Raw genomic sequence first — 17580 nt, forward strand, 5'->3', positions numbered from 1 at the left:
TTACTAGGGGGCATAGGTTTAAGGTGCGAGGGGCAAGGTTTAGAGGAGATGTACAAGGCAAGTTTTTACGCAGAGGGCAGTGGGTGCCTGGAACTCGTTGCCAGAAGGGGTGGTGGAAGCAGTTACGTTTAAGGGGCATCTTGACAAATACATGATTAGGATGGGAATAGAGGGATATGGACCCCGGAAGAGTAGAAGATTTTAGTTTAGACGGGCAGCATGGTTGGCGCAGGCTTGGAGGACCTGTAAGTTTCAAAAAGATCCCCCCTCATCCTTCTAAACTCCAATGAGTACAGACCCAGAATCCTCAGCTGCTCATATGACAAGCTCTTCATTCCAGGGATCATTCTTGTGACCATCCTGTGGACCCTTTCCAAGGCCAGCACATCCTTCCTTAGATACGGGCCCAAAACTGCTCACAATACTCCAAATGGGGTCTGACTGGAGCATTATACAGCCTCAGAAGTATAACTCTGCTCTTATAATCTAGATATGAATGCTAACATTGCATTTGCCTTCCGAACTGCCGACTGAACCTGCACATTGACTTTAAGAGAATCTTGAACTAGGACTCCGAAGTCCCTCTGATTTCCTCAGCATTTTCCGATTTTGAAAATAGTCTATGCCTCCATTCTTCCTTCCAAAGTGCATAACCTCACACTTTTCCACTGTATTACACTTCTTTGCCCACTCTCCTAGCCTATCCAAGTCCTTCTGCAGGCCCCCGCTTCCTCAATACTGCATATCTTTGTATCGTCTACAAACTTAGCAACAGTGCTCTCAGTTCCTTCTTCCAGATTGTTAATGTATATTGTGGAAAGTTGTGGTCCCAACACCAACCCCTGAGGCATACTGCCAGTCACCAGCTGCCATCCTGAAAAAGACCCCTTTATCCCCATTCTCTGCCTTCTGCCAATCAGCCAATTATCTATCCATGCCAAGATCTTACCCTTAACACCATGGGCGCTTATCAAACTCCTGTACGGCACCTTGTCGAAGGCCTTCTGTAAATCTAAATAAATCACGTCCACTGGTTCTCCTTTGTCTCACTTCCTTGTTACCTCCTTAAAGAACTCTAACAGATTTGTCAGACATGACCTCCCCTTGACGAAGCCGTGCTGACTCAGTCCTATTTTATCAAGCACTTCCAAATATTCCCCGATCTCATCTTTAATAATGGATTCTAAAATCTTACCAATGATCGAAGTCGGGCCAACTGGCGTAACATTTCCCATCTTCTGCCTCCCTCCCTTTTTTTATGAGAAAATATTTTATTGAGGCATTTATAATTTTAACACTTTGCAACAATAACATCCAACAGAACCCACAATGAAATAACCATCATTCCCCCCAAACAGAAAAACCAACCAACATGGCTTATATAAACACACTGCCAGCCCTTCCCGGCCCTCCCGCCATTGGTTTTCCTACCCTTATTCATCACTTCCATGCCTCCCCTTCCACCCCACTCCCCACCCCCCACCCCACCCCCCTGCTGACAGTCTAATTTTCCTTGAAGAAGTCGATGAGCGGCTGCCATCTCCGAGCGAACCTCTCAAGGCGAATTTAATTTTCTCCAGCCTGAGAAACTCCTCCATGTTGCAAACCCAAACCCGTGTTCATTCTGGATGGAAAGGCTTCCACCCATTTTGTGATGATGTCGATGACCACCAACACATACTTGAAACCATTCCTGCAGGGGGGTAGGGGTCCTATATAATCAATTAGCAAGTTCGTTCAGGGGCCATTAACAGGGCGGGTGTGACTAAGCTGACCTTTCCTTGCGTATCTGTCCGGATTGTTCTGGGCGCAGATTAAACAGTTCTCAATGTAGTGCGCTACATTGGCTTTTAAATCGGGCCACCAGCAGAGAGGTCTGAGGTGGGCTAGGGTGGCCTTGATGTCCATGGTTGTCATGGAATTGGCAGCAAATAATCTGATTCCTGTCCTGGCTGGGGATTACATAAATTCCTTCTTTTAAAATCACACCATCATGTGTTGTCAATGCGTTCTTGTACTTATCATAGGGGGCTGGGAAGTTGCCTTTTAAAACTTCCCTGAGCTGTGCGTCTTCTTTTTGGGCCTTTGCTAAATCCTGAATGTTGGTCTGTGAGACCTGAAACTCGTGTACTGGGGCGCTCTCGGGGGGGGGTTCCAAAAGTGACCATGTCTGGAACCTGCCTTTGCTAGGGCATCTGCCTAAACGTTACCAGGGGGGAAAGAACGATGGTGGCTACGAACTTTAATAATGACATATTTCCAATCTCTTGCTGTCTTTAAGATATGCTGGAGTAATGGGGTTGAGGGAAGGGGTTTTCTGTCTGCGGAATTGAATCCTCTTGATTCCCACAGGGGTAGGAATTTGGTCAAACTGTTACAGACATATAAACTGTCGGAATATATGTAGGCTGGGGTCGGGAATGAGTCAGGGTGCTGTACAATGTATGCTATGGCTGCTAGTTCTGCTGCCTGGGAGCCTAAGTGTCCTGGCAATTTAAACGATATTTCCTCTAGAGCGCGTCCCTGCGCATCCTCTACATAAATACCGTAACCGGTAATCCTTTTTCCGTTTAAAACTGTGGAGGAGCCATCCACATAAATCCTAAGGGGTGTGCCTATGTCTGTGGGCTGGGGTCTCTGGGGTGTCGTTCCTGGTTTCGGGGGAGCTGACTTTGGAACAACGGGGCCTGTGTTATGTTTTGTGGTTATTATTTCACACTCGTGTGGGGTGCATGCATAGTGTAAATTATCGGCGAGGAAAGTGTGGGTTTTTGTCCTCGTCACTGTAATGTCCCGTCCCTGTAAGAGGAGAGTCCATCGGGCTGCGTGAATTTGGCTGACTGTGCTGTCCTTAAGTCTACCATCAAATAGGAGTTGTGTTGGGGTGTGCTCAGTTAAAATGGTAATGGGGTTGAGTCCTGTAATGTAGGCAAGGTATTGTATTGCCCAAAAAACTGCGAGCAGGTGCTTTTCACAGGCAGAAAATCCTTGCTCCACTGGATCAAGTACTCATGAGGGGCCTAATCGATTATGTCTTTCTTGGAGGAACACGGCCGAAAGGGTTCGGTCGGTGGTTGCAACTTCAATTGCGTACGGGGAGAGTGGATCTGGGACCTGTGCTGAGGGCTCGTTTTAATACATCCACGGCATCCGTGTGCTGTGGAAGACATTCCCAAGGTGCTTGCTTTGTGGCAAAACCGTCGCTGTGATTCCTACAGTAGCCAACCAGTCCTAGAAATGGCCGGAGGGCTGTGACATTATGGGGCAGGGGTAATTTGATGATCGAGTCGATTCATTTCTGCTCGATCTCGCGTTTGCCTTGTGTGATCTCTGCTCCTAAGTAAATCACTTTTTCCTGTCAAATCTGGGCCTTTTTGGGGTTCACTTTACATCCAATTTGTTGAAGGAGTCCTAATAGTTCAGCGAGAAGCGAAATGTGCTCTCCCTTAGTGTCTATGTGTAAAAGCAGATCAGCTACATATTGGACCAGACAATTAGGTCGGGAACATTTTGCTAAACCATTTGCCAGCTGTCGGTGGAAAATGGAGGGGGAGTTGTGGAAGCCTTGTGGAAGGCACGTCCACGTATATTACTGTCCCTGGAAGGTGAAAGCAAATGTATATTGGCACGCTTTATCCAATGGAATGGACCAAAAGCCATTGCTAATGTCCAAAACCGAATTTTTTTTTGACTGTATTCCCTGTTCGAGCATTGTCTCGGGACTTGTGGCTATGGTGGGGGCTGCTACTGGGGTTACTTTGTTCAGTTCCCGATAATCGATGGTCAGTTGCCATGATCCATCGGCTTTCCTGACGGGCCAAATTGGGGCATTGTTCGTGGAGGCTACTGATCGAAGTACGCCTTGGTCAAGCAAACTCTGAATAACGTTTGAGATTTCTCCCTCTGCTTCTTGGGGAAAACCGTACTGCTTTGGGGGCTTGGGGTCGGGATCTGTAATGTTCACTAAGCCAGCGATCTTGCCACAGTCGTGCTTGTGCTGGGCAAAAGCTGCTTTGTGTCGTTGCAAAACTTCCCTAACTTCTCTATCCTGACTAATGGCTCAAGGGTCGAACAAGAAGTCACCTACTGCGCTGATTCTGTTTTCGTAGTCTCCAACTGTGAGCGTGGTGGGGGCTCGTGCAGCCTTTGCCATTCTCCACACACATTTGTTTACTGGGACGAATGATAGATTGTGGGAGCTCATAAAGTCAATACCTAAAATGTGTTCGGCTGTCTGGGGTCGGTCGACTAGATCTACGGGATGTTTAGTCTTAATGTTCCCTATCTGAATCGCTACAGGGGCTGTGATGTGTCCCTGCTCTAAGTGCCCTGTAAAACCGCTGAGAGTAATGGTGTCTGTTGTGGGCCATGTGACTCGCTGAAACATTGTGGAGGAGTTTAGCGTGGTGCGGGACCCTCCTGTGTCCCAGAGAAATTCTATGGGGTGTCTCCGGACTGTGCCTGCCACTACCGGTCTTACGGATTTGTCCCAAAGTTTGTCGCAGACCCAAGTTGGGGAGTCCGAACACCGTCAATCGGTGCCGTTCATATCTGCGTTAACAGAACGGGCACTAATACTGTGAATTGGCTTTGCCCTATTATTCAGGGTGCCTGTCTGCTGGTTTTGCTGCTGCTTCTGAGGCACATTGCACTCTCGTGCGTAGTGTCCTAATGTGCCGCAATTACAACACTCCTGGGATTTAGTCTGCTGTGGGCTGTTTCTTCCCTCGTTTACCCATGTGGGGTTTTGGTGCGTCCTAAATGGATGCATGTTCGCATCTGCCTGCTCTTCCTCTGCTCTACCATAAGCTGATTTACCTTGAACGGACTGTTCCCAAGCGCGGGACAAACTCTTTAAAACCCATTTCTCGTTGTGGGGACGTAATTTGCGCAAGCTCTGCCCTGTTTCTGTTGCATGAGAGACTAGGATGGGGGTCCATTTGGCCATATTGTCTGGGGTCAAATGGGCGCGGGCTAACTCTCCAAACACCGCTGTAAAATGAATCCACAAGCGTCCAGCAAACGCTGTAGGGTGCTCTGTCTTTCTGCCTACATTTGTTTAGGCCTTCTACGGGGTCTCCTTTGTTGTAGCCGATCGCATCGAGGATCGCTGTATGCATTTCTTGGAGGATGCCTCCTCCTACATTTTGTGGGTCGGGAAGGGCTGCCATGACTGAGGGGTCGAGGCTCAGAAGTGTGAGCTTCACTTGCTCCTTTTCGTCAAGGCCGTACATGGTCGCCTGTTGTTTTACTCTTGCAAAGTAATGGTGGGGTTCCGATGTGGGTAGGAACGGTGTAATCTTGTCGCACATGTCCCTTAATTGAGTGACGGTTAATGGGGTGGTGTATAAAAAATCTGGGTCTCCTTCTGTTGTGGTCCTGCGCTGTGTGTCATCTGCTCTACTAGCTTACCCAGATTCAATTTGTGGAGCTGCCCCATTCCCGTGCCACCTGGATAACTAAGCACGTAAAGCTCCCTGCCACCATCTTGAATGACATCTTCCCCAATCTCTGGTCCTGCCCCCTAGCCTGGATTGCAAAAACCTCACCTTTGCCCATGTTCAATTTATACCCCGAGAACCCGCAAATTCTTCTAGTATCCCCATAATCCCTCCAATCCCCCCCAACGGGTCTGATATATAGAACGTACCCGATGCTCCACCCCCCCCCTCGTACTATCCCCTGCCAGACTTTTGAATCTTGCAGTGCCATTGCCAAAGGCTCTATGGCCAGGGCAAACAGCAGTGGGGAGAGTGGACATCCCTGCCCCGTCCACTGGTGCAGCCTAAAATATTCCGACCTCACCCGTATCATACGCACGTTTGCCACCGGTGCCTGATAAAGCAACCAGACCCAGTCCACAAACCCGAACCGTCCCAGGACCTCCCATAAGTACCGGCATTCCACCCGATCAAAGGCCTTCTCTGTGTCCATAGCCACCACCACCTCAACCTTGCGCACCTCTGCAGGCATCATGATAATGTTCAAGAGCCTCCTAATACTTATCGCCAGCTGCCGCGCCTTACAAACCTCTATTACCCCTGGGACACAATCCTCGATCCGTGTGGCCAGAATCTTTGCCAGCAGTTTGGCATCCACATCCAACCCCAAATGGAATACTTGCCCAACCCATCCCTTACTCAACCTGATCTGGTCCCCCACCTTTAGGTGCGTCTCTTGCAGCATGGCCATATCCACCTTCAGTCGCCTCAAGTGTGCAAACACACAGGCCTTCTTGACTGGCCCGTTCAAGCCTTGAACGTTCCACGTGACCAGCCTGGTCGGGGAGCCCTGACCCCCCCCCAGATCCTCCCCCCAATTTCCCCTCCCCGTGCTAACTTTAAGCTCCCCCCCCCCACTGTGCTTCCGTGAACTAACCCTCCCAGCTAGCCTGGCAGCGCCTGCCCTTGGCGCCTAGCGTCCTCCCCCACCCCGCTCAAACATTAGTGCAAACAATCAATAGGAACAGAAAAAAAAAAACATTCCTTGACAAAGAACAAAAAAAGAAAAACAGAACTGAAGCCAAAAACAAGGGGAAAAGGAAATGGCTCAGAACAAAAGTTTTTACAGCAGCATCACTCCTCCACCAGATTTCAAGGTCCACCTTCTCCTGCCAGTCCATTGTCTCTCATAAACTCCGCTGCCTCCTCCGAAGATCCAAAGTACAGCTCCCAGAACCCATAGACGCGCCAGATACAATAGCCTAAACTCCAGCCGTCTTCTTGTAGTGGGCCGCCTTGACCTTATTGAAACTTGCCCTCTTCTTGGCCAGCTTTGCACTCAGGTCCTGGTACATGCGAATCTCACTGCCTTCCCAGGCGCAGCGCCTCGTCTGCCTGGCACAGTTCATGATTTGCTCCTTATCAAGCAACCGGTGCTGCCGCATCACCATCGCTCTTGGTGGCTCGTTCCCCTGGGGCCTCCTCATCAATGCCCTGTGCGCTCGGTCCATCCCCAACGGCTGGTCAAACGCACCTTCACCAAGCAGCTTCTCGAGCATCTTCCCCACATATGCGCCGGCTCCTTTGCACCTCTCTGGCAGATCCACGATCAGAATATTCTGCCTGCATGACCGCTTCTCCAAGTCCTCCACCTTCTCTTCCAACCGCTTCTGCCATTGAGGTGAACTGCTCGTCGTGCTCCCCCACCAGCTCCTCCAACTTCTGGATTGCCTGACCCTGGGCTGCCAGCCTCGTCTCCATGCGGTCAACCACCGCCTTGATCTAGTCCACCGCTTTGGCCAGGTCCTCCAGATTCTCCTTTCGCTGCTAGGTCAACTTCTCTTTCAAGAAGCTCACCGGCTGCCCCATTGACCATTGAGCCAGTAGGGCTGCTCCCTGCCCCTGCGCCATCTCTACGTGCGATGCCAGCTCTACACCCGCTCCGACTGGCTTATTCCTTTTTTGGGCACTTCTGGTCCTCCGCTCCATAAACTAGAGGGTCAATCTCCTCCACTCACACTCCTGCACCTTTTCCCGTCTCACTTCCACTTGAAAACTGGGGTAAAGCCCAAAAAGGACCGCCACGAGCGGGAACTACCAAATGTACCACACACTTCATGGCCGCCACTTGAAGTTCCCTCCCTCACTTCTTAAATGGGGCTGTTACATTTGCCATTTTTCAGTCCTCTGGGTACCCCCATGCCTCCAGAGATTCCTGAAAGATCACCACCAATGCCTCCACAATCTCTTCAGGTATCTCCTTTAGAACCTTGGGTTGTAGTCCATCCTGTCCAGGTGATTTATCCACCTTCAGACCTTTCAGTTTCCCCAGAACCTTCTCCTTAGTGATGACCACTACTCTCACCTCTGCCCCGTGATTCTCTTGAAGTTCTGGTATCCCACTGGTGTCTTCCACTGTGAAGATTAATGCAAAGTAACTATTCAGCTCCTCGGCCATTTCTTTGTTTCCTATTATTACTTCTCCAGCCTCCAGTGGTCCAATGTCTATTCTTGCCTCTCTCTCTTACCTTTTTATTTGCCTTTTATATATTGAAAAAAACTCTTCCTAGCTTCTTTTATATTACTAGCTACCTTGCTAGCCCCCCCCCCCCCTCCCCCTTATTGCTTTTTTAGTTGTCCTCTGCTCGCTTTTAAAGGCTTCCCAACCTCTGACTTCCCACTAATGCCAGCCATGGTTGCCTCATCCTCCCTTAGCTTGTGTCCTCCTCCTTAGGATCAATTTCTGTTGTGCCTCACTAATAACCCCCCAAAACCCTGCCATTACTTATTGTGCAGTTGTCCCTGCTAGGCTCCCCTTCCAATCAACTCTGGCCAGCTCCTCCCTCATGTCTTACATCTGATTCCAGCTTCTCCCTCTCAAACTGCAGGGTAATTCTACCATATTGTGGTCACTGCCCCGCAAGGATTCCTTTATCTTAAGTTCCCTGATCAAATCTGCCTCATCACACATCACCAAATCCAGAATTGCTTGTTCTCTAGTGTCTCTGTCACAAGCTGCTCCAAAAACCTATCTCTTAGATATTCCACAATTTTCTTGGGATCCGTTACCAACCTGATTTTCCCAGTTCACCTGCATATTGAAAACCCCCATGATTATTGTAATATTGCCTTTATTATATGCCTTTTCTATCTCTTGATTTATTTTCTGCGCCACATCCTGAGTATTGCTAGGGGACCTGTACATAACTCCCATCAGGGTCTTTTTACCGTTGCAATTCCTCAACTCTATTCACACAGATTCTATGCCTTTATGCCTTCTGATCCCATATCAAATCTTGCTATTGATGCAATTTAATTCCTTATTAACAATGCAACCCCATCCCCTTTTCCCATCTGCCAGTCCTTTTGATAGGATACATAGCCTTGGATATTGTTGTCAAAGGATAACTTTGAACAGGTGGCCCTAGTGGGATAGGCTTGGGGAGGGGGGGGGGGGGGGGGGGGTAGACTGTGGTAAGGGAAAAGCAGATCACTGGCAGAAATTAAAATAAATTGATAGAAATGAAAATGGGGTAAAATGGAGGAGGGAGTTCACAGTCTGAAGTTGACTCAATGTTAAGTCCGGAAGGCTGTAACGTGCCTAATCGGAAGATGAGGTGCTGGTCCTCCAGCTTGCACTGGGCTTCACTGAAACATTGCAGCAGGCCAAGGATGGACATGTGGACGTGAGTCGGATGGTGAATTGAAACGGCAAGCAACAGATGGGTCTGGGGCCTGCTTGCGGACATACCAAAGGTGTTCTGCAAAGTGATCACCTAGTCTGCATTTAGTCTCTCTAATGTAGAGTAGACTGCATTGGGAGTAGTGAATACAATAGACCAGATTGCAAGAGGTGCACGTGAAGCGCTGCCTCACCTGAGTGTTTAGGCCCTTGGCTGGTGTGCGGGGAGGAGACAAAGGGGCAAGTGTTGCACCTTCTACGATTGGACGGGAAGTGGGTGAGGTGTTTGGGGTGATGGAGGAGTGGACATAAGAACATAAAAATTAGGAGCAGAATTAGGCAATTCAGCCCCCGGGCCAGCTCCGCCATTCAATCAGATCCTCCTCCCTACCTGTTCCCCATATCCCTTTTAATCCGTTTTTAATCAGAAAAAGATCTATCTCCTTCTTGAAATCATTTAATGATTCAGACTCACCGCACTAAAGGGCAGCGAGTTCCACAAATTCACCACCCTCTGCAAGAAGTAGTACCTCCTCATCTCAGTTCTAAATTTACTGCCTCTCAACCTATATCTGTGACCTGTCATTCTAGATTGCCCCACAAGAGTGAATATTTGGAATACGTTTACTTTATCAATCCCTTTTAGCATTTTATATACCTCGATCAGATCCTCTCTCATCCTAACCTCCAGCAAGAATAATCCCAAACAGTTTAATCTCTTTTCATACATCAAACCTTTCATCCCGGAATCAAGCTGCTAAACCTCCTCTGACTGCCTCCAATGTCACCGCATCCTTCCTCAAACAAGGAGACCAAAACTGGACACAATACTCCAGATATGGTCTCACAATTGCAAAAACACTTCTCTACTTTTATACTCCAGTCCTTTTGCAATAAACGTTCACATTTCATTTGCCATTTAATTAATAATAATATTCCTTATTAGTGTCACAACTAGGCTTACACTAATACTGCAATGAAGTTACTTTGAAAATCGCATTGTCACCACACTAAGTTGCCTGTTCGGGTACACAGAGGGAGAATTCAGAATGTCCAATTCACCTGACAGCACATCTTTTGGGACTTGTGGGAGAAAACCGGAGCACCTGGAGGAAACCCACGCACACACAGGGAGAACGTACAGACTCCGCACAGACAGCGACCCAAGCCGGGAATTGAACCCAGGTCTCTGGCGCTATGAAGCAACAGAGCTAACCACTGCTACCGTGCTGTACTTGCATACTGACTTCCTTCATGAATAAAGAAACCCAGATCCGTCTGACCAAATGCACTTTTAATCTGCTTTTCATTTGGATAATAACTTGCCTTTTTAATTGTTCGGCCAAAATGGATAACCTCACACTTATCCACATTAAACTCCATCAGCCAAATGTTGGCGCAGTCTCCCAGCCTATCTATATCCGTCTGTAAAATCTTTATCTCCTTTTCACTGACTGCCTCCACGCTATTTTAGTATCATATGTAAATTTGCTATTATACACACTGTCCCTCCTTGCAAATCATTTATATGGATTGTAAACAGTTGAGATATGAAGACTGACCCCTGCGGCACCCCACTAATTACAGATCGCCAGCCAGAGGACCCATTTATCCTGACTTTCTGCTTTCTAACAGTCAGCCAATCCAGGGTATCCCAGAGGCAATGTTCCCTATGGAATGCTGACAGAATGCTGAAGGGAAGATGTGTTTAGTGGTGGGATCATGCTGAAGTAGGCGGAACTGGCAGAGCATAATCCTTTGAATGCAGAGCCTGGTGGGGCGAAAATTGAGGACCAAGGTGATTCTGGCAGGGAGGGGAAAGGGTGAAAGCAGAGGTATGGGAGTTGGGTCGGACACTTGAGTGACTTGGAGGGGAACTTCAAGGTGGTGGTGTTCCCAGGTATCTGCTGCCCTTGTCCTTCTAGCGGTCATAGGTTTGGAAGCTGCTGCATAAAGAAACTTGGTGAGTGTGGTATTATAGGTATTACGGTACCTGATAGGCTGGAGCACCATTGGTGGAAACTATGCTTTCTATTGGTTAGGATGTATGGTCGCTCCGCCCTGCTGGGCGGAGCTCGTGCCGTCCCAGCAGCCTTCATTCTGTCCCTGAGCTGCTGGGGGAAACATCTAGCTTATTAAAGCCTTCAGTTGGACTACAACCTCGTTTTAAGGGTCATTGATCGTGCATCAATTTAAGAAGCGAGTTTTTTTAAGAAGAAAGGATGGAGCTCCGAATCAAGCCAGAGTGTCTGCAACTCAGCCCCCATGCGCCGAACTCAGCGGCGATCTTCAAGCACTGGCTGGCGTGCTTTAAAGGGTATCTCGAGACGGCCGAATACGCACCCACGGGAGAGCAGAAACTGCAAGTCCTGCACTCAAGGGTGAGCCCGGAGATTTACACCCTCATCGAGGAAGCGGAAGACTTCGATGCAGCAATCGAGCTGCTAAAAGGACACTATATTCGTCCGGTAAACCAGGTCTATGCCCGGCACCTGCTAGCAACGAGGCGAGAAACCCCTGGGGAATCGCAGGAAGAATTCCACCATGCACTCCTGGTGTTGGGGTGAAACTGCAGCTACCCGCAAGTTTCGGCGAGTGAACACACTGAACTCTTGGTCCAGGACGCTTTCGAAAAAAAAACCGCCAGCGACTGTTTGAAAAAGACTCTGGGTCTCAGGAGGCACGGGCCCTTGCAGGCTCCCTGGTTGTGGCCTCCAGGAACGCCTGCGCTTACGTTCCCGACCGCGTGGCAGCCCCCTGGGCAGCATGGAACCCCTCCGCAGCCGGCCCCGAGACTTCCCCCATCCCCCCACAGGCCTGCACTGCAAGGTGGCCTGGCAACCCCGGGGGGCCCCGCTGCTACTTTTGCGGGCAGGCCAAGCACCCCCGCCAGCGCTGCCCAGCCTGCGCATCCACCTGCAAGGGGTGCGGCAAAAAGGGCCATTTCGTGGGGGTATGTCAGGCCCGTGCGGTGGCCGCGGTCTCCGGCGGCGAATGCGGACCGCAACCACAAACCTCTCCACGGTCCACGTGCGGCCAGCGGTTGCCGCCATCTTCATATTCCAGGGCCACGTGCGGACCCCGGGCGCCGCCATCTTGTTCCGCGGACACCACGTTGGAGGGATGGGCGCTGCCATTTTGTGCACCCCCAACCATGTGCGACCAATGGGAGCCACCATTTTGGATGAACCCCCATGACCGCAGCTCGGCTGACCACACACTTCCCGAAGAGAACTCTCAACTGCTGCGATTAGCCTCGGTGACTCTGGATCAGTCTCGGCCTCGAACACTCTCAACTGCTACGATGACTGTATTTATCAACGGGCACGAGACGTCCTGCCTAATCGACTCTGGGAGCACGGAGAGCTTCATACACCCCGACACGGTAAGGCGCTGTTCTCTCCTCATCCACCCCGTTAACCAAAAAATCTCCCTGGCCTCCGGGTCACGCTCAGTGGAGATAAAGGGGTTTTGTGTAGCAAACCTCACAGTCCAGGGAAGGGAGTTCGAAAATCTCCGCCTCTAAGTCCTTCCCCAGCTCTGGGTTTAGACTTCCAGTGTAACCTTCAAAGTCTGACCTTCAGATTCGGCGGCCCTATACGCCCCCTTACTGTAAGCGGCCTCGTGACCCTTAAGGTCGACCCGCCTTCCCTGTTTGAGAACCTCACCCCGGATTGAAAACCTGTCGCCACCAGGAGCAGACGGTACAGTGCCCAGGATCGGATCTTCATTAAGTCAGAGGTTCAAAGGCTACTGAGGGAAGGAGTCATTGAAGCAGTAACAGTCCCTGGAGAGCCCAAGTAGTGGTGGTAAAGACCGGGGAGAAGCATAGGATGGTCATCGACTACAGTCAGACCATCAACAGGTTTACGCAGCTGGACGCGTACCCTCTCCCCCGCATATCCGACCTGGTAAACAGGATCACGCATTATAAGGTCTTCTCCACGGTGGATCTCAAGTCCACCTACCACCAGCTCCCCATCCGCACTAGTGACCGCAAATACACTGCCTTCGAGGCAGATGGGCGGCTCTATCACTTCTTAAGGGTTCCCTTCGGTGTCACCAACGGGGTCTCGGTCTTCCAGCGCGAGATGGACCGAATGGTTGACCGGTACGGTTTACGGGCAACATTCCCGTATCTCGATAATGTCACCATCTGCGGCCACGACCAGCAAGACCACGACACCAACCTCCGAAAATTCCTCCAGACCGCAAAAGTCCTTAACCTTACATACAAGGATAAATGCGTGTTAAGCACCGACCGCCGAGCCATCCTCGGCTACGTAGTGCGAAATTGAGTTATAGGTCCCGACCCTGAACGCATGCGCCCCCTTATGGAGTTCCCCCTCCCTCACTGCTCCAAGGCCCTGAAGCGCTGCCTAGGGTTTTTCAGTTACTACGCCCAGTGGGTCCCCAACTATGCGGACAAGGCATGTCCTCTGATCCAATCCACAGTTTTTCCCCTGTCGATAGAGGTCCGCCAGGCATTCAGCCGCATCAAAGCAGACATTGCAAAGGCCGCGATGCACGCCATCGACGAGTCCCTCCCCTTCCAGGTCGAGAGCGATGCGTCTGACGTAGCTCTGGCGGCCACCCTCAACCAAGCGGGCAGACCCATGGCCTTTTTCTCACTTACCCTTCATGCTTCTGAAATCCGTTTAATTTGTTTAATCACCCTATTATAGAAAGGATATTATTAAACTAGAAAGAGTGCAGAAAAGATTTACTAGGATGTTGCCGGGACTTGATGGTTTGAGTTATAAGGAGAGGCTGGATAGACTGGGACTTTTTTCCCTGGAGCGTAGGAGGCTTAGGGGTGATCTTATAGAGGTCTATAAAATAATGAGGGGCATAGATAAGGTAGATAGTCAACATCTTTTCCCAAAGGTAGGGGAGTCTAAAACTAGAGGGCATAGGTTTAAGGTGAGAGGGGAGAGATTCAGAAGGGCCCAGAGGGGCAATTTCTTCACTCAGAGGGTAGTGAGTGTCTGGAATGGGCTGCCAGAGGTAGTAGTAGAGGCGGGTACAATTGTGTCTTTCAAAAAGCATTTAGATGGTTACATGGGTAAGATGGGTATAGAGGGTTATGGGCCAAGTGCGGGCAACTGGGACTAGTTTAATGGTAAAAACTGGGCGGCATGGACTGGTTGGGCCGAAGGGCCTGTTTCCATGCTGTAAACTTCTATGATTCTATAAGCCTCCTGACGCCCTGTCCCGCGGCACATGTGCCACCGCACAAGTGGACCGCCTCTGAACCCTCCTCGAGGACCTCTGCCACCCGGGGGTCACTCGCTTTTTCCATTTTGTCAAGACTCGCAACCTGCCCTACTCCATCGAGGAGGTCAGGACAGCCACCAGGGACTGCCAAATCTGCGCGGAGTGCAAACCGCACTTCTACTGGACAGAGAGGGCGCACCTGAAAAAGGCTTCCCGACCTTTTGAACGCCTCAACATGGACTTCAAAGGCCCCCTCGCTCCACCAACCGCAACACATACTTCCTGAACATGATTGATGTGTACTCCCGGTTCCCATTCGCCATCCCCTGCCCCGACATGACTGCAACCACTGCCATCAAGGCCCTCCATAGTATCTTTGCACTGTTCGGGTTCCCCGCTTACATACATAGTGATAGGGGGTCCTCCTTTATGAGCGACGAACTGCGTCAATTCCTGCTCAGCAAGGGAATCGCCTCAAGCAGGACGACCAGTTACAACCCCCGGGGTAACGGACAGGTAGAGAGGGAGAACGCAATGGTCTGGAAGACCGTCCTACTGGCCCTACGGTCCAGGAACCTCCCAGTCTCCCGCTGGCAGGAAGTCCTCCCGGTTGCCCTCCACTCCACCCGGTCACTGCTGTGTACCACCACCAACCAGGCACCTCACGAATGTCTCCTTGTCTTCCCCAGGAAGTCCTCCTCTGAGACTTCGCTCCCGAGCTGGCTGGCGGCACCCGGACCCATCCTTCTCCGAAAACACGTGCGGGCGCACAAGTCGGACCCGTTGGTCGAGAGGGTCTATCTGCTCCATGCTAACCCCCAGTACGCCTACGTGGCGTACCCCGACGGCCGACAAGATACGGTCTCCCTACGAGACCTGGCACCCGCCGGAGCCCCACGCACAACCCAACCACCAGTCCCACCCTCCCTCCCGCCAGTGCACCTTACAGGAGGATCGGTCCTCCTGCCGGCCCCGTCTAGGCCTCCCCACCCACCGATGCACCCCGCAGGCGCTCCCTCCCCAAGTCAACCGTTTTCCCCACCAGCACTGCCTAGGGGTGCCGAAGCTGCCATGGAGATCGAAGCCGCGCTCCCGGAGTCACAGACGCCCAAGCCTCCACCGGAGTCACCACCGAAGCTCCGACGATCACCGAGGACGACCTGGGCACCCGATCGAATGATTGCTTCATTTTAAACTGTAAACTGTAAATTTAAATCACCAATTGTAAATAACTATCAGAATTGTAAATAGTTACAAAACGCTGTACGGAGGTATTACGGTACCTCCATAACGAATTCTACCACATTGCCATGTTTGTAGTATCAGACCACCACCCCCGCCGGACTTTTGTTAACAGGGGGTGAATGTGGTATTAGAGGTATTACGGTACCTGATAGGCTGGAGCACCATTGGTGGAAACTGTATGCTTTCTATTGGTTAGGATGTATGGTAGCTACGCCCTGCTGGGCGGGGTATAAGAGCCAGTGCCGTCCCAGCAGCCTTCATTCTGTACCTGAGCTGCTGGGGGAAACATCTAGCTTATTAAAACCTTCAGTTGGACTACAACCTCGCTTTGGTGGCCATTGATCGTGCATTAGTGAGTTCCTGCAGTGCATATTTTATCTGGTACACATGGCTGCCACTGTGCATCAGTGGTGGGGGGATTGAATGTGGAAGGAATCAAGTGGGTTACTTTGTCCTGGATGGTGTCAAGCTCCTGGAGTGTTGTTGGAGCTGCAAGTTGGGAGTATTCCATTACATCCCGACTTTTGCCTTGTAGATGGGGGACAGGCGGTGAGTTACTCGCCATGAGATTGTAAACTATATATTTATAACTGGCAGTTTCTAGAAATCATACTCCCAAAACATAGAAATTAAAAGTCTAAAATCAAAGCAAATAATGTTAAATGGAAATGTTATCTTGATCTGATTTGCAGAATCCTGATCTTTAGTGTTCTTTAATATTAAACCAGCTTGTGATAAAATTATTATTGTGCACAACTCTTTAGTATGAATACGAGCAAGAAGTGAAGTCCAAATATTTGTCCATGGCATCTGTAATTTGGTGAATAGTCGAAGGGTTTGTCCAGTGTGAAGTTACTGTGCCTGGAAATGTTCATTTCAAAACAGCTTTCAAACCATGAATTAAGGATTTGTTTCTTAAAAATTAAATTTCTTTAAATGATGTGTGCTGAAGAAAAAAAATTCTGCAAGCCTCCAAATAATTTTCTTACTAAATCTAGGCTAAGGGTTAAACTGAACACCCAAAGCAAGTTAATCACCACTCAGTTTATTTTATTTGAAAAATGCTTTATTATTGGCATCAAATGGAGTACATCTATTAAAGCTAAGAGAAATTGAATTTTTATAAGTTTATGGAGTATGCCAATTGCGATTATTATTTCCAGGTTTAAAACATGGGCTAAATAATGAAGCCATAGGACCTCAACGAAATTATGATGTGTTTGCAAATATTCCTTTACTTTTCCTGTGTTCGTTGGGTATTCTTTGAGGCACAATAAACTCTTGGTTTACATCAGTAACATTGAAAAAGTGGTAGTTACATTATGCATTATATCATTTGTTTTTGGTCTCCCTCTTTGGAGAATAGGACAGCTTGAAGTAGTTGCTCTGTTTCTGCTGTTTGCTGACAAACCCTGTTGAGTTGCACCATCAGTTGCTTTTCACTGAACACTGCTGCAAAATGAGCGTCTGAGAAAAGAGCAATGTTTGAGTTAACTAGAAACTATTTCAAAGCAGCATATAAAGTTGATGAAGCAAACAATTAATGCTATTTTGCACACACCAAACAATCAATGTTCTTTCATTCCTGACATAACATTTTTTAAATTATCAGGTAACAAGAATTTTTTTTAAATATAAATTTAGAGTACCCAATTCTTTTTTTTTCAATTAAGGGGTAATTTAGCATGGCCAATCCACCTAACCTGCATATCTTTTGGGTTGTGGCATGAAACCCACGTGAACACGGGGAGAATGTGCAACCTCCACGCGGACAGTGACCCAGAGTCGGGATCTAACTGGGGTCCTCGGTGCCATGAGGCAACAGTACTAACCACTGCGCCACCGTGCCGCCCTGACTGGAAATATTTCTAATTTTTTTATTTAACTTGCCCTCGGAGCTCAGTGGGTAAATGCATCTTTTCATGCGGTGGTAGGTTCAGCCTGTATTTGTCCCGAGTAGCTGTTGGGCCACCTTGGCCTGCTGTAGACTGTCAT

General features: G+C 49.4%; 1 protein-coding gene across 2 annotated transcripts in view; it reads right to left on the minus strand.

Annotated features, from left to right (window-relative positions):
- Nucleotides 1-16629: 16629 nt before the first annotated feature.
- Nucleotides 16630-17580, minus strand: part of LOC140410900 (uncharacterized) — a 160664-nt gene continuing 159713 nt past the window's right edge. For both annotated transcript variants that reach the window (XM_072499680.1, XM_072499679.1), the window contains exon 14: nt 16630-17052. In XM_072499680.1, the coding sequence (XP_072355781.1) occupies nt 16913-17052 (140 nt within the window). In that variant the 3' untranslated portion in view covers nt 16630-16912. The remainder of the gene's footprint in view (nt 17053-17580) is intronic.

Source organism: Scyliorhinus torazame, chromosome 4 (genome assembly GCF_047496885.1).
Source record: "Scyliorhinus torazame isolate Kashiwa2021f chromosome 4, sScyTor2.1, whole genome shotgun sequence".
NCBI lineage: Eukaryota > Metazoa > Chordata > Chondrichthyes > Carcharhiniformes > Scyliorhinidae > Scyliorhinus > Scyliorhinus torazame.